This window comes from Gossypium arboreum, chromosome 4 (genome assembly GCF_025698485.1).
Source record: "Gossypium arboreum isolate Shixiya-1 chromosome 4, ASM2569848v2, whole genome shotgun sequence".
Classification (NCBI taxonomy): domain Eukaryota; kingdom Viridiplantae; phylum Streptophyta; class Magnoliopsida; order Malvales; family Malvaceae; genus Gossypium; species Gossypium arboreum.
This window is the reverse complement of record NC_069073.1, coordinates 121,261,936-121,281,897: the sequence shown is the minus strand read 5'-3', so window position 1 is coordinate 121,281,897 and position 19,962 is coordinate 121,261,936. Positions and strand designations below refer to the sequence as shown.

Below are 19,962 nucleotides of genomic sequence, written 5' to 3'. Positions count from 1 at the left end.
TAATATATATAATTAATAAATCTGTAAGTAGGTAGGGTACAACCTTAAAAGCATAATGTACAAGCATTCTATAGCCAGCTCTCAAAATCCAAAGCAGAGTTTCTCATGTCATCACACCATCTGGTGGAGTAACTATCAACACTTTCAGTGTCCTTAAAAAGGTAACCCTTTAATTTTCTCTCTATTTATTTATTAAAAAAAAATCATTTTAGAAATTACAGCAGCAATTAATGTAATTACGGGAATGTCGTAATGAATTTATCATTCTCAGCTACTTTCTTATTTCAGATTTTGATTGGAAAGTTACTGGAATTCTTAGTCAATTTAGATCAAACGTTTGAAATTTAGCTTTTCATTTTTGGGTTTTTTTAAAAAAAAATGGTTTTGGTTCTTAATAATGAAAGCAATTTAATCATTTTTGTGAAAATGATAATACATCTTTGATTAGGAGTTTTTTTGGCGGTGAAGAAACTGTCTGGGCATTGAATTTGAATGAAAGAAGTTCAATAAAGAGTTAAAACAATAATGAAATTAACCCCAAAAGAAGTGGAGAAGCTTGGCCTTCATAATGCAGGGTACCTTGCTCAGAAGCGTCTGGCTCGCGGGCTTAGGCTCAATTATACTGAAGCTGTTGCTCTCATTGCTACTCAGGTAATTCCTATTCTTCGTAATTTTGTGTATGTGTTGATTTTACAATGTCAATTTGTGACTTAAACTTGGGGTGAGTGTTGGACAGGGGCGAGTTCAACTAGAAGAAAACTCGAATTCGATTCGGTAATTATCAAGCTGAGCTTGAGCTCAAGCAGCTTGAGTTATCAATCGAGTTGAATTCAAGTACTGTAATACTCGATCAGGATGGCTTGCGAGCCTAATCGAGCCTTTTCATTTCAATATATTATATTATGAAATTACAATTTCACCCTCGTTATATAGTTAAGTATGAACGAGCTTGATCCAGCTCAAGTTGAAGTTGAGTACAAAAATTGATAAATGAGCTTAATCAAAGTTGAACTCGAGTAGCTTGATTATCTAATATTCGATCGAGCTCGAGCTGAGTATCGAGCCTTGAATTTTGAGTCGAGCTCAAGTTTGAGTTTGCTACTATTTGAGCTCAGCTTGGCTCAAGTACACCCCTAGTGTTGATTACAGGTATAGTCCAATGAGGGTATGTTCAATCTCAGTTTTGTATAATATATGCATACTTTATGAATGCCAATTTGTTACCCGAACTTGGGGTGAGTATTGGATATGTGTATGAGTATATTTCTGATAAGGGTACGTTCAATGTCAGTTTTGTATAATATATGTATACATTAGGATGCTAGTTTGTTACTTGGACTTGGGGTGAGTATTGGATGCTTGTATGATTATTTTCGGAGAATGTGTCAGACACCTATGGACACAAGTACTTTAAGAAAAGTGAAGAGTCTAGGGATCGTGGGAATGAACTCATTTTTTAAATTTATCATTTAATGCCTTCTGATCATGCTTGTTTTTCTAACCTGATGATTTATTGTTTGATTCTGCTGAGCTTCTTTGTTTTTTTTTTTTCCCCATGAAAGCCTATTTGGGTATGTTTCTCTATGAAAATTACGTGTTTTTATGTAATTGGTGTTCTCATGCTCCGGATATTTAGTTTCATTGTTTCTTCATAGGGTGGATTGTTAAAAAAGGACTTCACTAGAAATTCTTCATTAATCAAGTTATTGGTTTTAAGATCTAAGTCAATTACATGCCTATAATTTGCCATGTACCGGTTTTTCCCTTTCTGATTTTTTTTAAAGATGTTCAAAGAAAATGAAAATTTCAATTTCATATCCCTTTTGATATGTTTTTCCACCGTAGATCCTCGAGTTTGTTCGTGATGGTAACTGGAGTGTGGCAGAATTGATGGACATCGGTCAACGACTTCTGGGAAGGTATGAAACCATTTTGCTCAGATTATTCATTTCTCTTGAATTATTGGTGTTTGACACTTAAATTTGATTCATTCTGAGACATGGATATGGAGATATGATCCTCTAATGACCCTTCAAAAATATGGAAAAAAAAAAAAACTAGAAAAAAAAAATAAACGTACTCTTATTGGACACATACCCAGATTAACATCAAAATCTGAGTAACGTAGGCTTTCACTGATGTTTTGCTTTGAATAAACAGTAATTTTAGTTAATGTTTAAGCAGGAGGCAAGTTCTTCCAGCCGTTCCACATCTATTGGATTCTGTTCAGGTAAATATGTTTTAGGTAATCATAACTGGTATTGTATTTTCCTTTGCAATTCATCAATAATATGGAGATATGACCTCTAAGGATTCTTTATAGATATGGTCAGATTTTTCTGAATTTTTCCACGTGTATAGAGGATCTTTGAAGGTCATGTCCTCATATCCATGTCTTGGACACAAGTGCCAGTTATGGATACTTTAAGAAAATGAAGACTTGGAGCAATATAGGCCTGAAATGTCGTTGTTCCAGACTTTATCAGCTTATATCATAAACTCTTTTTCTTTCAAAATCAACAATGCAAGTAAACTAATTGTGATTTTAATTTAAGGTTGAAGGGACATTTCCCGATGGGACGAAGTTAATCACCGTTCACAATGTGGTGAATAGTGAAAATGGAGACCTTCACCTTGCATTATATGGTTCTTTTCTACCTGGTAGGCCATATATGTGTATATATTTGGGTATATAGGCTTCCTCAAAGAATACATGGAAAATATATGAGTGATCTTAGTTGTTATTTGGACCCAAGTGTGAGTGTCGGATATTGATGTGTCTAACATGGGTATGTTATATTTTTTTCCAAGTTTTGTTCCATGTTTCTATAGGGTATTATCCTTACAATCATATTCAAATATGGGTCGGACATGGATATTTGAAACAAAATGAAAGTCGGAAAACATATTTTCCACATAGATTTTTGCTAGTTTGGCCTCAAATAGAATAATAGGGCTCAAGATCAAACTACATTCATCTCAAGTTGCAATTCTTTTCCGTTTCTTTTCACCTCTAACCTACCTTGCTTTTGGAAATCCAAACCTCATAACATATCAATAAGCTTTGTTGCTCCGACTCTTCATTTTTCTTGAAGTACTCTGTTTGATGCATATATGAATACAAGTGAAAATATAATCCTCCAATGATCCTCCAGGTACACAAAAATCTGGAAAATTTTGTACTATCCATATTAGACGTATACTAATATCCGACACTTACACTTAAGCCTAAATAAAATTGTCATATAAGTCTTTTTGTACTTATTTTATATTAGAAGATTTAGTAGATTATGCAGTTTAGTTGGATTGGAATTGTTACTGCTTGAAAATGTGAACCGTCCAATGGGAACTAAAAGAAGATTGATAATGCAGTGCCTTCCCCAGACAAATTTCTCGAAATGGAAGATAAAATGGTTCCCGGTGATTTGATCTTCAAAGATGGGATTATTAGCCTTAATTTAGGCAGGAAAGCAGTAAGACTCAATGTCACTAACAGAGGAGACAGGCCAGTTCAGGTGTTGCAAACCATCTTTTTTTATTCATATAATTTATTTTTCGTGTGGAGAGTTTGATGGTAAAAGTACCATGGAAGCCCCTGTATAAAGAATCAGATGCATTTTGTCCCTTATACTAAAAAAAATGTGCATATTAGCCCCTGTACGTTAGATAAAAGAGCAAATTGATTCTTTCTTTTAAAATGTCATCCCTTTGTACATGGCTAACAGAATAACCAGACAATGACATATGGCATGCCACGTGTACCTCTTGCTGACGTACAGGGATCAATTTTTAACGGTAAAAATGGATGAATTTTTTAATAAAAGGATCAGTTTGTTCTTTGATCTAATGTACAACGTACAATCTTACTTCTAGTGCAGGGGCCTCAATGATACTTTTACCTAGTTTGATCATTTCCAAATCAGTTTTGGTCTATGTTATTAGGATTTGAGTGTGAGTGTCAGATACGTATATGGTTAGGTTTTTCTAATATTGTATGAGGAATCCTTAGAGATCATATCCCTATATCTTTATGTATTGCATGAAGAGTGCCAACAACATAACTTTTGTTATCACTCTATAATTGTGTACATACCTATGTTGCTTGGACTTTGAGTGTTAGTGTTGGATACGAAAATATGCTTTACATAGGAGCAGAGAAGTGACATACAATATTGTACCATATAGCTAACCAATACAGTTTTGTTAATTGTTTTCTAAGGAAGAATTGAACAATCTTTGTGTTAATCATTCAGCAATTTTTCAGGTAGGAAGCCATTATCACTTTATCGAGGTAAATCCTTACTTGGTTTTCGATCGAAGGAGAGCATATGGTATGCGGCTAAATATACGAGCAGGAACAGCTACAAGATTTGAGGTTTTGAGCATTTTTTTAAACCTTCTTCTGTAGTGAAGTTTATTGTTTGATTCATTGATTAAGTGCAATTAATGGTTATTCATTGATCATTTGCGTCCGCAATAAGGATGCTCAATTTTTGCTCTTTTTTTTTTTTATATATATTTGGAGAATCCTACTCATTACCATGTCTAAATATGTGTTGGATACAGGTGTTTGATACTAATAGATTAAGTAAAATGAAAAGTCAAAACAGCATTGGTATAGATTAGTCCCTTTCTATTAAAAAAAAAAAAGTGGCACTCTCGCTTTGTTTTTTACAAGAGTGGTTCTTATTTTCATTTATTAGGAAATTTGCCCCTGGATTTGCAAGAAATGATAGGAATCAATGACATAAAAACATGGTTTTGATGTTTTTCATGATATTGGTAGTTAATGAAACTTATGTTGGTTCGGCTCTTCAACTTATCTTTATGAAGTGGTTTTATGTTTGGCATTCATGTCCAACGTATATTCAGATACAGGTATAAGATATAATCGTACAAAGACCCTCCAAAAATATTAAAATCTTGGAAAAAGAAATTCAATATACTCGTATGAGACACATACTCACATCTAACTCCAAGTAACATAGTATAAAACTGAACCGGTAGACACTGATTTTGGAGGAAGCCTCAGAATCTATAATGATAATTTTGTTCTTTATGAAAACCGATTATTCTATTGATCTATGGGGGCCATTCCTAGTGTTATTATTACATTGGCAGGTATAGAGTTATGATAAAAGTTCATCCATAAAAGTGAGTTGAATTAAATTTTCCTTTGGTATATTCATGGGTTATTTGTCTAATATTGGTATATTCAATTTTTTTTTATGTATTTTGAGGATTTTTGGAAGGTCATATCTCCATTCCCCTGTCTAGATATGTATTGGACAAGAGTACTTAAAAAAGGAAAATGAAGAGTCAGAATAACATATTTCGTGGTTTCAAGATAAAATTTGATCTAATCCAACTCTATTCTTTGACTGAAACATGTTTACCTTTTCCAGCCCGGAGAAAGTAAACCAGTTGTGCTAGTTAGCATTGGTGGTAACAAAGTGATCAGAGGAGGAAACGGAATTGTTGATGGCCCTGTTGACTACAACAATATCGAAACGGTGATGGAAACCATAAGGATTGAAGGTTATGGGAATACGGAAGATGCAGATGCTAGGTTTACAACTTCAGCTAGAAACTTAGTGTTGTCTGTTTTATTTCAATCCATTTAAAATATGGAAAATTTAACGCCACAGCTCATTTTGCAGCGAAGGCTTGACTGGAGAAGATTCTGATTTTACCACAACAGTTTCTCCTGAGGCATATGCTAACATGTATGGCCCTACTACCGGTGACAAAATCCGGCTTGGTGACACAAATTTGTATGCCGAAATAGAATGGGATTTTGCCATATATGGTGATGAATGCGTATTTGGTGGCGGAAAAGTTATAAGAGATGGCATGGGACAATCTTGTGGGCATCTACCAGATAAATCTTTAGACATTGTTATAACAAATGCTGTAATCATCGACTACACTGGTATATTTAAGGCAGATATTGGTGTTAAAAATGGCTGTATTGTTGAACTCGGGAAAGCAGGCAACCCAGATACCATGGATGGTGTATCTGAGAACATGATCATCGGTGTAAGTTTTCTCGTATCAAGTCAGTGTCCGAGTATAATTATCTGCTGTACTAATGACTGATACCATCAACTTGCAGATTAACACCGAGGTTATTGCCGGAGAAGGATTGATCGTAACTGCAGGGGCTATCGACTGTCATGTGCATTTCATATGTCCTCAGTTGGTTCATGAAGCTATATCAAGTGGTAAGCTACATTTTCAGGCATACATTAGCTAAAAATGTTACCAAAACAGGAACATACATGAACAGTACATTATGTGCTTGTTTTCGGTTAGAGCAAGAGAGTTAAAAAAGGGATAAAGTCCATGTTACTGTTGTTTTGGTGAGTGTTAGATACGGGTACGTGTTCGATACGAGTACCTTTTTTTTCTAGATTTTTTCTTTATATGTCGAGCATCATACCTCATATCAATGTCTGAATATGTATCGGGGCTAAGCATTGGACATGGATTAGGACAACATCGAATCGTACATCTTTATTAAATATTTAATAAGTTATACACTGAACTCTTCCAAATTTGTGTAGGCATCACAACATTAATTGGAGGAGGGACTGGACCAGCTGAAGGAACACGTGCAACTACTTGTACGCCAGCTCCGTCGCAAATGAAAATGATGCTGCAGTCCACTGATGACTTCCCTCTAAATTTTGGCTTCACAGGGAAGGTAAGCTTAAATTACTCAATTACTAGCTGAACCAGAACCGAATCGAAAACTATGGTTTGAATAAGCTTTTATTGGTTTTTCAGCTTAGCCATAATGACTTGTTTTCTATTTTTGCGGATTCTTCATTTATCTTATGTAGGGAAATGGTTCTAAACCCGAAGAAATACATGAAATAATCAAAGCCGGAGCAATGGGACTGAAACTGCATGAGGATTGGGGAACTACACCTGCTGCAATAGACAGTTGTTTGGCTGTTGCAGAACTTTATGATATCCAAGTCAGATAAACAAAATTGCCAATTATTTCCGAGATTTTTCGTTTTCTTTTAGTTACATTTTAAACCACAAACTCATCATTTATATCGATTGACTTTGGCAGGTTAATATTCATACTGACACCTTGAATGAATCTGGATTTGTGGAACAAACAATTAATGCATTTAAAGGAAGAACTATTCACACTTATCACAGGTATGAACTCATGTCTCCCATTCCCCAATTAATGAATAAATAAAAATCTGGAATGGAGATCAAACTAGTAAAACTTCTGATTTCTGGTTAACAAATTTCAGTCCATCCGAGTTTTTACTTGGTTAACCGGTTTTTGATTCTCAATTTCACTGGTTTTTGGTTACATAATTATGCTTGAACTGCCGGAGCTACTAGCTCTTGGTTGAACTGGCCAATCCAATTCAGTTTTTAAATCATTGCCCCAACCCCACTGCATGCACACCAAGGTTGTTTGAACCGGGTTGGCCAGTCGGACCAGTTGGACTAGGAACTGTTTGGGGTACCGGTTTGGAGAAGGGCATTGAACCGGTTGAACCGGATTTTTAAAATTTTTATGATTTTTTTAATGATTTATTTAATTAGACTGGTCGAATCAGTTGGACCAGTGAACCGGTAGCCTGACCAGTATGACCACCGGTCCGGTTCTGAAAACCTTGACACACACACACACATAAATAAAAAGCAGCTTGACTTGTTAGAAGAAATTGGATATATGACATATTTGTGGGTTACTAAGTTCACTAAAGGCTATTTGGATGCTTTGTGGAAGCAAATCTTAAAATTTTTTACTTTCACGAGTTCAATGTGTATGAATATCATTCTGTTGTTTCAGAACAAGTTAGAGTTCTGTTTGTTTCTTAATTTTCTGGTTAACCGGTCCGGTTTTAGTTCATTGATGTTCATGATCGATGTCATTTTTTGCAGTGAAGGTGCCGGTGGTGGTCATGCTCCAGATATCATCAAAGTATGCGGCGTTAAAAATGTCCTCCCTTCCTCAACAAACCCGACTCGCCCTTATACTTCCAATACTATAGATGAACATCTTGACATGCTGGTATGAAAAGGATGACAGCTCTATTGCTTGAACTTGGGGGGTGAGTGTCGGATACGAGTATGTATCCGATGCGGGTATGCTCAATTTTTTCCATTCTCATGCATTTCTATCTTAGCAGATGGTTTGCCATCACCTCAGCAAGGATATTCCTGAAGATGTAGCATTTGCAGAATCAAGGATTAGGGCGGAAACCATTGCTGCCGAAGACATATTGCACGACACGGGGGCAATCAGCATTATATCTTCAGATTCACAGGCGATGGGTCGCATTGGCGAGGTTTTGTTCTGAACTTTTGTATAATTAAAGGACTATCAAAGGTGGAAACCTTGGATGGAAAATTCGGACTAGATTGGTTGGTCAAACCAGCTTTAAACCGGTTCAAACCAATAAACAATCTTGTTCGGTTCTTTCAACATTGTTAGAAACAAGAGACATGTCTTCTTTGACTCGACCTATGTTCCTCCAACTCTTTATTTTTTATGAAGTACCTATCGGGTGAGCATTAATATTCTACTATGTTAAGTATAAGTGTCAAATACGGGCATTGGTCCTACATTAGTATATTCAATTGCTTTTATGTTTTTTTCCGTGTATTTAGAAGGTTTTTGGAGGGTTAAATACATATATATATTGCATGCATTTCTCATTCTGCATGTGGTATAAAGCTGAAATAAGTTCGAATTTCTTTCCAGGTGATATGCAGAACTTGGCAGACCGCTCACAAGATGAAATCACAAAGGGGACCACTTGGTCCTGCAGACTCAGACAACGACAATCTAAGAATCAAACGTTATATAGCAAAATACACCATAAATGCAGCCATTGCTAACGGGATTGCAGAATTTGTCGGTTCGGTTGAGGTACTTTATTTATTATGTTGCTTCAACTTTTTATTTTCCTTACATGGATGTCGATTGCATTCATAACCGTTCCGAGCCTCCTCATTTGAAGCAAATCGGTTCAAAATCCATTGGCTCAAGATTTCTGATCCCTTAATTTCACTTACGTCAATAATATGCGAATAACTTCTTCAGGTGGGAAAGTTGGCTGATCTTGTTTTATGGAAGCCAAGCTTTTTTGGGGCAAAACCTGAAATGGTGATCAAAGGTGGTGAAGTTACTTGGGCTAATATGGGAGATGCTAATGCAAGCATTCCGACACCTGAACCGGTAACATTTTATATTCTACGATTCCTTTTTTTTTTTTCCCTTTGTAGTATTTGCATCTAACGTTTGTTTTCAACTCATATCTGGACATGAGTAGGAAATATAACTATTAAATTTCATGAACTTTTTTTTTTCTTTAATTTGAATATATCCATATCGGTTGTAACAGGTGTTGTCAAGGCCAATGTTTGGAGCATTCGGCAAGGCTGCAAGTGCTAACTCCATTGCATTCGTCAGCAAGGCACGACTCTCTCTCTCTGTCTCTCTCTATGTATATATACACAGACACACGTATCTAGGATTGTTAATGGTTCGGTTCAGTTTAATATATATATATATATGATTAATGTGATTTTATAAACCGAACCAAATGTCATAGATGACCTAACTGATTTTTATTTAAACCAAATGCCGTAGATAACCGAACTAGCCCAAAATGTAGTCTATTCGTTCGTACCAGTTCAGTTCATTAGTTTTAAAACTTCTAAAATTGTTATTTATAGTAACATTTTTTTCAAGTTTCTTTCATTAATTTAGAATTAAAATGTGTACTTTTATACTATAAAAAGTAGAACTTAATTCTGTTGAGGAAACCCAACCGAATATGTTGAATTATTATCCTACTAAAACCAAATCAAATTCAATAAAATCCGAATCAAAATCAGACCAAACATTACAGTCAGAATTAGTTTTTGGGTTTTCCGGTTTCAGCCATACATGATGAATAAGTAGAATTTTACATCAACCCTTTGCAAACAGGCTGCTTTAGATCGCGGAATCAAAGAGTCATATGGACTGCAGAAGAGAGTAGAAGCTGTTGGTAATACCCGAAATCTAACCAAGCTCGACATGAAGCTCAACAATGCTCTCCCAAATATCGAAGTAGATCCCGAAACGTATATCGTGAAAGCCGATGGCGAGGTTCTCACCTGTGATGCCGCAACAACAGTTCCCTTGTCTCAGAACTATTTCCTCTTCTAGTCTCAGTCGGTAACGCTCTAAAACTTTCACCGTGTATTTTTACTTTTTTGTTTTTAAACGTCATATGGCATTATAGAAAAGGAATGTTACAATCATCGTCAAATGTGTATCATGAAAGCCAACGGTGAGGTTCTCGCCTGTGACGCTGCAACTATGGTTCCCACGTATCGGAACTATTTCCTCTTCTAGCCTCTGTCGTCTAAAACTTTAGCCAAATTCGTTTTCGATTTAAAAACATCATACAGCATCATAGACTGGGAATATTATGATGGTTTAAAGGAATAAAATTTTTCACTAATGTCGGTGCTTTAATTACCAGAGTTTTGATCAGATCTGGTCCATTAATACTATTATTATCTCTAGGTAGCTTGCTAAGTTTTCTCAAACATTACGTCCCTATTGCAATTGTGCTTCTCAATTTCTGGCACAGAAAAAGGATTCTGTTGAGATCTTCAGTTGACTCAAAAGAACATAATTCTAACAACTCATTCATTGTCAACATATACTCCCAAAACTTGCTACTTTTCTCAATTTGATCTCTGAATATTTTTTTACTCCAATTTAGTATTTAAGCCTATCAAACTTTTCCTAATTTTTGTCCACGTAGTGATGTGCGCAAATATTAAAAACTGATATGTCGTTAAATTCGTTAACCTGATGGTACATGATCCATATGATTATTGCTAAAAATTTGGGTTTGATCATATCAAACGACCGCTACGGTTCAAATTTTAAGTTACTATTTAAACTTCAAAATGATTTTATTGAATCCTCGAGATTATCCAACTTATCAAGTCCTTCTGTTATCGTAACGTCAAATTCTGTGTTGGCTTCATTGACAATTTAGATTTGCTTTCAAAGATAATTTTGAAAATTTATTAAATTCAAATTATTATTAAATTTTAACTAGTTGGCATTGACAGTAGTACCATTAAATCGACTTAGGTACTTAAGTTTTCAAAAAAAAAGTTGATTTCATACAATTTAATAAAATTGATTTGTAAGTAAAAACATTTATATAATATATTTATTTAAAGTTGACATTAAAGCTAAATAATACTTTGGGTTTAAATCTCACTAAAAGTTTTTTTTTTTTAATTTCATATAAAAATCTTTAGTTTAAATAAAATCATTTTGGTCATTAATACTATTCAACGTACGTTTGTGTTGCATAGGAAGTTTTGACCGATAATCAGATTCCAACTATAGTAACTTCCGAAAGCAAACAAACTTTAAATTGAAGTCATTGCTCGGGAAGTATGATGTAACCTAAAAACATTACATCACGAAATTCACCTTCGATGTTGATGCGTTTCGACTCCACCAAAAGTTGAAAAACATATCACACAACTACTGCCCACAATCCAAGTTTCGTCTCCCACAAAGCTCTCTAAGCCAATCCCGACCAAAAACAATACCCAAGAAGGTCGTCTTCGAACAATACAACACATGGAAGACTGAACAATTTCTAACAAATGCATTAAAAGACTGAACACGATTCGACTTAATCTCAAATATGGCAGCTTTTGGAGTTGTGGTCATATGTTTGCCATTGCAGCTTCTGCAAGTTTTTTTCTGCTAAATGGTAATTGATGATGTTCATTTCCAAAGTTCTTAATAGAACTGTAGACAGTAATGCAACTAACCTACATGGAATACAATTTAAACAGGGGAAAAATCTAACTATGCTTCCCGTCCCTGTACTCATCACATATACTCATTTGATTTAATAATTAAAGTTCAATTGTTACACAACTAATTTAAATTCATTTAAAAAGTATCAACTTCCACTATAGTGATGAAAAACCTAGAGAAAATATTTGGTACACTGCAACTGGAGTTTTTAAACTCTACAAGCAAGATCAAGGGTTGACAAGCATCCTATAGAAGTATAATAAATTATTAAAAAATATATATTAAAGAAAAAAGGGACACGTCAATTTTTTAAAGCTTGAAAAAAATAAACTGCCAATATACCAAATACTCACCCTAATCAAAAACCTTAACCCCATATTCTACATTTTTATGTACTTATTTAGTCTTCCACAATGTCATATTTGTCAAGGGAGCGAAGTCTTTTATTCTAAAATTACCACATAATCTAATTTAATGTAAGTTCTTAGACATAGAGGGACTAAAATCCTAGGATTAAAGTTAACTAAATGTTTAATGTAAAAAGAGTACAGAGACTGGGAACATAACTAGACAAAGAAACTACTAACAAAATCTCAAAACATTTTAAGTGGAATGTATGAACACATGCATCTACAAAACATGGGTTCCCTATAAAATTTCCTATCTACGCAATAATTTGGCATTTTCAACTCCATGCTAAAAACTGTCATGCAGATCAATTGGAACTATATGCATTCTAAGTCTAAAATACTAAGTATTGCAATCCAAGGTAACCCAAGTGACACATACAGCTAAATGGAACTCTTAAGAATTACAATGGTCACATCCATTCTAACTATATAGACAACCTTATCCTGACTATTCCCTAAGGTTAGATAATCTAATCATGGGCTTAGTCTATCTACTATGTTGAAATTTTGTTTTAATAACTTTAATTTGACATAATTTGGTTTCTGTAGGTCCAAATTAATAACACCGTTAGTTTATCAATGCGTGAACATGATTTGACATAATTTGACATATGTTGAAAAAACCTTAAATATTCAACCAACGTGTAAATTTATCAATGCTTGAACATGATTTACTGAATTTCCACATAGCCTTGACTGTGAACAAATAATAGTAAAAAAATCACATCATTACTTGAATAACAGCAACTACCGGTGTTATTAATTTGGACCTACTAAAAACATTATAAAAGTGAAGAGACCAAATTATACCAATCTAGAAGGTTAAATCACAATTTTCAGCATAGAAGAGGGACTAAAACCATAATTGGATCATTAGATAAACTATAAATAGAAGATACAGAAAGGTCCATTCGTTCTCGATTCAGTTTTTTAATGTTTTCACTATAATTAAATAGAATTAAAAACACATCTCAGCAATAACATTAAATAATAAGGACAAATGCTACTTAACCAGTAGATAGGAATATTAAAATGAAAAAGTTAATCTAAGATATTGTAACAGACCAAAGTTTGCATGGTACCTCTACTGAGCCTGAAGGAACAACTAATTGGAAGTTAGATTAAATCCACAATATGCAGGTAACCTCCTCAACCTGCTTGCTTTGAGACTGCAGTTACATTCACAGATATGTCATAAAGGATTCCAAAACTAATTATAAGCTTGGATCACTTAAGGCCATAACTGAAATATAATAAAAATCAACTAGCAAATTACAAATCAATTTTCATGTCTTCAGGAGATGTTTCAATTGCGGACCAACCAAATTACACACAGTAGATAAACTAAAATAATGAGTACAAAAGAGAACCAGATAGTAAGTTAGAGAAAGTCTAAAGGTTATCATTTGTGTTAAAAATTAGACAAATGACATAAAAGTACCATGAAGTCCCCTATACTAAGAGTCATTGCATTTTGTCCCCTTTACTCAAAAAATGGGCAAATTAATCCCCGTAAGTTAGATTATAGAGGATGTTCATTTCCAAAGTTCTTAATAGAACTGTAGACAGTAATGCAACTAACCTACATGGAATACAATTTAAACAGGGGAAATTGGTCCTTTCTGTTAAAAGTTTCATCAGTTTCTACCATTAAAAACACATGTAGTTGACAGAATAACCAAACAGCCACGTATACCTCATGCTGGCACACAAGGACCAGTTTTTAATAGTAGAAATGAATGGAATTTTTAACAAAAGAATCAATTTGCGCTTTTGATCTAACATACAAAGACTATTTTGCCCAATTTTTAGTAGAGGGAGCAAAATGCAGTCCGGCTCTTAGTACAAGGGCCTCCATGGTACTTTTATTGACAAATGACAATGTAAATCATTAACTCGTGGCCATAAACTTAGTGCTGAACTTTAGCAAATTCAAGTATTTACAAAATCCTAAATGGAATAGAACCAGCATCCCAGCAACAACCTACTTTTTCCTAGAAATCCTAAAGACCAAGTTAGGCATCGCAACAAAAACCAATCATCTGCTGGGAAGTACAAGCATAGCATTTGGTATGATCATATGAAAAGGCATAAAATAAACTGCATGTTCTTCAACTTAATCGGTGATGAATAGCTTGTTCACGGTTACAAATAAACAGTATAGAAATCAAATTAGCTGTTCAAATTGAATGTCAAATCAATAAACAAAGAATTTATGAAAAAAATAGTTTGGAGGCCAACTCCTAATGTTTGACAAAATATAAATTGGGTTTTATACCTCTTGTCCCCATGAAAGCACACAATCACAAAATAACAAATCTTGGACATATCAGAACAGGGAAGAATGAGAAACAGTTGCAACATCTCAGCTCTTCAAATTTTCTTTTCAAATCAAGCAAACACCATCCTAAAAAAACATATACAAGAAAAGAAAATTTTCTTATGGCAGCAATTTCAGGTCACAACTCTCCTCCACATCTCCAACACAGTCACAAATAATTGTTCCCAGAGCAAAGGCAATCCCTCATGGATGGACAATGCATGCATATGCCTATAGAACATACCACAGATATTGAATTAATAAATTACCTTAGATGCATAATGGTTACTGTCAATTTCTTCGTCAATGAAATGCAGAGAATGTCTCCTCCACTCCACACCAACCGTCTCTTGCAAACACAATGTCAATATTAAAAAAAGATGGAACTGATAGATGGAAGAAATCCAGATTTCTTTTTTAATATTCAAAACCAGATATAAAAGGAAGGTTTACATCATTGTTCCAATAAAAATATGTTACACAAGTCTCAGCTGAAACTGATTTCTAGAAGAAGAAAGGCTGATAGCCACACCTTGCGATGCAAGCAGTGTCAGATGCATTTTTATATGATGAACAAAGCTGGAAAACAATATAACCTGCAAAACATCTGGCGCACAGGAAGAGGCAACCAATATCTCCAGCTAAAACATCATCAGTGCCTGCTAAAAAACAGCAAGAATGATCTTCTGAAAACAAAGTTCGCAACTTCCGTTGAATGCATGTCTCTCACCTCAAACACGGCCCTCTAACAATAATGAGAAAATTCTAAAAAATGAAGATCAAACAGCACTGATGGATGAATTTTCTCTTAGCCAAATAGACCACCAGTCCCTAGTTCCCCTTGTTGCAACTCCTTTCTACGTTGCTCTTGCAAAGGATCTGGGCTCTTCAGTATTCTTCTCATTCGCCTAACATGATGCAAAAGACCTTATTCAGAACTATAATAATAAATACAAACGCAAATGTACTAGGATAAAATACATGTGAAGTCTTCTAGTTTCTGTTGCTCAATACCTGTCTTGAGCATGTTGGGCAGGGAAAGTGGGCATGAAAGCTTTGGTCTTGGGAAGAGGAACTTCACGAAACCACTCATGGTTAAGAGCAGCTTCAGCAGTTATACGCTGAAAGTGATATCAGAAGGCTCCATAAATCATCCGAAAGAAATAATGGCAAGGTAACTAAATATACACACAAGCCAAGTTATTCACCTTCTCAGGATCATAAGTAAGGAGTTTATTCAGTAAGTCAAATCCTGCGTCAGAGAGAACAGGTGTGCCAGTGAACGACGTGGCTGGAAATTTTTTGCGCAATAGATTATACCTGAAAGGAAAATACATCAGTCATTAATACAAACAGAAATGAATGCTGTGTTACTGTACTGTCACCAATGGAGGCCAGAAAGCCAGAACAGAATCACCCAAAGCTGGAAGCCTGGGAAAACAGTGGGAAAAATAAGACCACCTAAAGTTTACACTCAACTGAATCTAAAATCAAATTATATAGATCTAATACTTACTGATGCTTGACAAAATTGACCTTGACTCCAGGCAACTTCGAAAAACCAGGCCATATTGTCTCATTTGGTGTGCCCAGTGTTCTGAAAATCTGCAATAGCCAAACCCATGCAACAAATCAAAGATCATTAAACACCATGGGCACATTGAGCCATATAATACAGCCAGAAAGAATGACTAATAAATGCTAAGATCAACTAATTTAATTCACCTTGTCAAGTTGATCAAATTCAGTTTTCCCGTTGAAAAGTGGTTCTTTCGAAAGTAGTTCAGCCATTATACAACCCAAAGACCACATGTCAATTGCAGTGGAATATTGTCTTGCTCCCAAAAGAAGTTCTGGAGCCCTGCAAAACCAACATAAAGAACTCCTAACTACTTGAGTCCCAGAATATAAATGCTCAGATAATTGATCAACCAAACTTGGGACAATTTAACAGTGCAAAAGCAAAAGTTACAAATAATAAAACCAGTTAGCACCCTAATGCATATGGGGTTCATCTTCTCATTAACCACGAAAAAAGAAGTCCAACTAACAATTCAATCAAGCAAATTTAAGACAAATTAACAGTGCAAAAGCGGAAGGTTAAGCCTAAAATGTTTACAAACAGTAAAAAAAAGGTCAGGCCTATAGAGCATTAGGGATCCATACTTCTCATTAACCGCAAAACAGGAAGCCCAGATAACAATTCATCAATTCAAAAAGGCTTCTCCAAAGTAATGTAACCTCAAGAATTTAGATGTATTACTATTCAGCATTAAAACATATAATAATAACCAAAAAAAAGGGATATTTCTGTCAATAATCAACATTTGCACACCCAAATTAACAATTCAGAATAATTTTCCAAACACCCATTCACAAACAAGCACATGAAAAAATAATGATGAAGAAGAAATCTCCTATATACTTTATTTCATTGACAATTATGATCAGGAAAGTAATCAATGGCATGCATCTCACCTGTACCAAAGAGTAACAACCAAATGTGTATATGGTTTTAATGGGCTTCCATACTGACGAGCCAACCCAAAATCACAAATCTTCAATTCACCTTGGTTATTTAAAAGCAGATTAGATGTCTTCAAATCTCGATGCAGAACCCAATTGTCATGAAGATACTTGACACCCTCCAGTAGCTGAAGCATCAAGCATTTAACCTCACTTTGGCTGAATGGTTGTCTCATTGTCTCCATCAGCGCTTTCAGATCATGTTCCATGTATTCCATAACCATAAAGATACTATCAAGGTTACTCCCTACAACTACTTCTTTAACATCTACAACCGATGGGTGATGAAATGAGAGAAGAATGTTTATTTCCCTCAAAGAGGTCAGAGGAAAACCTTCTCTTTCTTTCTCCATCTTTACCTTCTTCAATGCCACAATTTCCCCTGTCTTCTTGTCCCTAGCTCTATAAACAACACCATAAGTACCTTCATCTATCTTATTTAATCTCTCAAATTCATCTACACTTCTACATCCCTGAAGCATGTTCACACTTCTTAAAGGAGGAGCTGGAGGTTCTGGCGTAACCGGTGAGTCACTTTCATTCTCAGCATCTCTATCAGACTCGCTTACACTGCTGTCATTTCTATCATGTTCAACATCAATCTCCATGTAGTCATCCTTCTCTGAATCATTCCCACTTCCAGACCTGGAACGAGCAGCTCGTTCATCAGATTCAGATGATTTAGCTCTAACTCCCTCAGAGCCTTCCCTGTTAAGCTCCCCAAGCTCTGGAGTTGTCGACTTATTCTGAAATCTTTTATGGGCTGATTCCAGAAGAGATAACTTTTTCCTCATTTTAGGCATTTCCTCATCTTCTAAAATTTCACCCTCATCACCAGGAGAACTATCACCAGACGCCCATCTTGAGGAAGATATATGTCTGGTTGGTACATAATCTTCATCGTCAAGCTGCCCCGCATCCTGATTGTTAACCTGCTCTTTAGGTGGGGAAAAATCCAAATCGATTCGAGATTCCAAAGTGGAGTATCCAGCAATTTCAGTAGCAGCAACTGGTGAAGGAGGTTGTAATTTCTGCTTTTTTCTTTCTCTAACAGGAGATGTCTGTACAGTACCACCAGAGACATTGTTAGGTGAACTGTGATAAACTTTAGGCACTGCTGGTGGAGGAGGAGCAGCTGTAACTGCTGGTGAAATCCTACTTTTCGATGAATTACTTAATACCTTGTCATCTATATCCCATACTATAGGCGAAAACTTCCTTTTCTTTCCCACAGGAGATTGAGCCCCATTATCCATTGCTTTCGCAATCTCACTATTTTTAATAGTCAACTCAGACTCTATGGCATCCTCCGATCCACTTTCACTAGACAACTCACCAGGCTCCTTATCTACCACCCTACGAGAGAACTCACATCGCTTGGGTCCCCGACTACCTCCTCCACCACCACTACTGCCACCTGAATCCCTACTCGAAGAGGACAGAGAACCACCATTTACCACTTCCCTCTCCTTAACATCCTTTTGCCTAACCCTAACTCTATCTCGCCTTTCATTATTACGGCTATCATTCCTAGAAGGCTCATAATCCTTAGAATTAGCAATTTCCCGCCTCGTCACCTCAAATTCAGAATCTCTATTCCTAAACCCATTACCATGATAACCCCCATTTCTCCCAGCAGCCATGTATAAATTTCAAAATATTCAGAAACCAACCGCTTTCCAATTCAAGAAATTCCTTCCGAATTGTTTACTTATAAAACCCTAAACCCCCGAACACAACAAGCCTAGCCAAAATTCCCCCAACTTTCAACCAAAAAAATAAAAGCCCAAACTAGGTTAATCAATACGAAACCTTAAAATAAAAGGCAGCTAAAACAACCAAACCGAAGAATCAGATCCTCGAGTCTCGCTCTGTGTAGCTCGAAAAACAATCAAATCATAATAGAAATCAAGGAAAAAGACGAAGAAGATAAACCCTAGATATATCAATATTCAATTTTCTCAAATCCCTCGACGAAATTAAGAAAGTAAAGGAAATTGAGAGTATCTAGGGCTTACCGATAGCGACGAAAACGGAAAAACATGTACGTAACGATGAAAGTCGGCGATCGCCGCCGGGTCGCCAGGGACAAAATAGGGAATATGAAAAGTAGAGAGCTTTCAACTTTCGAAATCGCGAGAAATCGCAAAATAGAAAGCGAAAGGCTAAGAGAGGATTTTGCGAAACGAAACGATGTGTTTTATTTTACTAGGGAGAACAGATATGGGTTAACTTTAAAAGACATCCTCAAATTATGGATTAGATTTTGAATTGATCCTAAAAGCTTAAAATGTTCTGATTAAGTCCTTAAAAGTATCTATTAAGGTCTTCCTTCACCAATCTAACCTAGAGGTGTTTATGGACCAAACTGGGCCGGATTTAAGTATGTTATTAATAAATTTTATGTTTACCCAAGCCTGATCTAAAATATGAGTTTAAATTTTTATTTAAGTTTGTTAATATTTGTAAATGACTAACTTAAATCCGTTTTAGACTCTGCCCATATTATTTTTAATTTTTAAAATATATATTTATATTATTATTATTTTTATATTTAATAATTTTATATATTTTTATTTATTGGAATTTTATATATTGATATCTTAACTTGTTTTTCTTTACACTATAATATTATATATTACTTTAATTTAATTTTATGTCTTATCATTTATATACAATATAAAAATAATATAATATATATACATAAATAGAAAATCGGTTGGGTTAGGGCTTGGATCTTGAATGTTCGAACTTGAGCTCAACTCGTATTTTAAATAAGTCTAATTTTTTTTACCTAAACTTATTTTTTGGGTTTAATATTTTTACCTAAACCCTTCTAAATTTCTAATTAACCTTCGATCTCAATTTTTATA

At 35.1% G+C, this 19,962-nt stretch overlaps 2 protein-coding genes and 1 long non-coding RNA gene across 7 annotated transcripts; 1 reads left to right on the top strand and 2 right to left on the bottom strand.

The window, feature by feature from the left end:
• The first annotated feature begins 24 nt into the window (after positions 1 to 24).
• LOC108460136 (urease) lies at positions 25 to 10,513 on the top strand. 4 transcript variants are annotated; one of them, XM_017759496.2, is made up of 19 exons: positions 25 to 161; positions 449 to 651; positions 1,846 to 1,919; positions 2,185 to 2,230; positions 2,556 to 2,661; positions 3,373 to 3,515; positions 4,265 to 4,375; positions 5,406 to 5,569; positions 5,661 to 6,039; positions 6,116 to 6,224; positions 6,567 to 6,706; positions 6,846 to 6,983; positions 7,085 to 7,176; positions 7,921 to 8,050; positions 8,169 to 8,327; positions 8,744 to 8,911; positions 9,086 to 9,220; positions 9,387 to 9,458; positions 9,977 to 10,513. In XM_017759496.2, the coding sequence occupies exons 2-19, from the start codon at positions 526 to 528 to the stop codon at positions 10,196 to 10,198; spliced, it is 2,514 nt and encodes an 837-aa protein (XP_017614985.1). In that variant the 5' UTR covers positions 25 to 161; positions 449 to 525; the 3' UTR covers positions 10,199 to 10,513. The 4 variants fall into 4 exon arrangements, with proteins under 4 accessions (XP_017614985.1, XP_052882602.1, XP_052882603.1 ...); XM_053026641.1 differs by having other exon boundaries at positions 105 to 161; positions 575 to 651; XM_053026643.1 differs by lacking the exon at positions 2,556 to 2,661 and having other exon boundaries at positions 104 to 161; positions 575 to 651.
• A 2,235-nt stretch (positions 10,514 to 12,748) lies between these two features.
• On the bottom strand, positions 12,749 to 14,826 carry LOC128291529 (uncharacterized). The gene is made up of 2 exons (XR_008281366.1): positions 14,522 to 14,826; positions 12,749 to 13,412 (listed from the first exon to the last, which is right to left on the bottom strand). It is a non-coding gene; the product is annotated as an uncharacterized LOC128291529 (long non-coding RNA).
• A 131-nt stretch (positions 14,827 to 14,957) lies between these two features.
• Positions 14,958 to 19,307, bottom strand: LOC108460137 (cyclin-dependent kinase G-2-like). Of its 2 annotated transcripts, none has more exons than XR_008281365.1 (7): positions 17,042 to 19,306; positions 16,289 to 16,424; positions 16,080 to 16,168; positions 15,772 to 15,883; positions 15,578 to 15,684; positions 15,294 to 15,471; positions 14,958 to 15,222 (listed from the first exon to the last, which is right to left on the bottom strand). XR_008281365.1 is itself a non-coding variant. In XM_053026640.1 (7 exons), the coding sequence occupies exons 2-7, from the start codon at positions 18,730 to 18,732 to the stop codon at positions 15,372 to 15,374; spliced, it is 2,235 nt and encodes a 744-aa protein (XP_052882600.1). In that variant the 5' UTR covers positions 18,733 to 18,960; positions 19,108 to 19,307; the 3' UTR covers positions 14,958 to 15,371. The 2 variants fall into 2 exon arrangements, 1 of the variants encoding a protein (XP_052882600.1); XM_053026640.1 differs by having other exon boundaries at positions 14,958 to 15,471; positions 17,042 to 18,960; positions 19,108 to 19,307.
• Positions 19,308 to 19,962: the final 655 nt, after the last annotated feature.

What these genes read in the sequence shown, in the direction of transcription:
- LOC108460136 (XM_017759496.2), top strand. Translation starts at nt 526, where the DNA reads ATGAAATTAACCCCAAAAGAAGTGGAGAAGCTTGGCCTTCATAATGCA. An exon ending in GAACAGCTACAAGATTTGAG is followed by an intron (nt 4,376 to 5,405) that starts GTTTTGAGCATT and finishes TACCTTTTCCAG; the next exon opens with CCCGGAGAAAGTAAACCAGT. An exon ending in CAGAACTTTATGATATCCAA is followed by an intron (nt 6,984 to 7,084) that starts GTCAGATAAACA and finishes TGACTTTGGCAG; the next exon opens with GTTAATATTCATACTGACAC.
- LOC108460137 (XM_053026640.1), bottom strand. Translation starts at nt 18,732, where the DNA reads ATGGCTGCTGGGAGAAATGGGGGTTATCATGGTAATGGGTTTAGGAAT. An exon ending in TTACTTATGATCCTGAGAAG is followed by an intron (nt 15,685 to 15,771) that starts GTGAATAACTTG and finishes TATCACTTTCAG; the next exon opens with CGTATAACTGCTGAAGCTGC. An exon ending in GCCCAACATGCTCAAGACAG is followed by an intron (nt 15,472 to 15,577) that starts GTATTGAGCAAC and finishes GCATCATGTTAG; the next exon opens with GCGAATGAGAAGAATACTGA.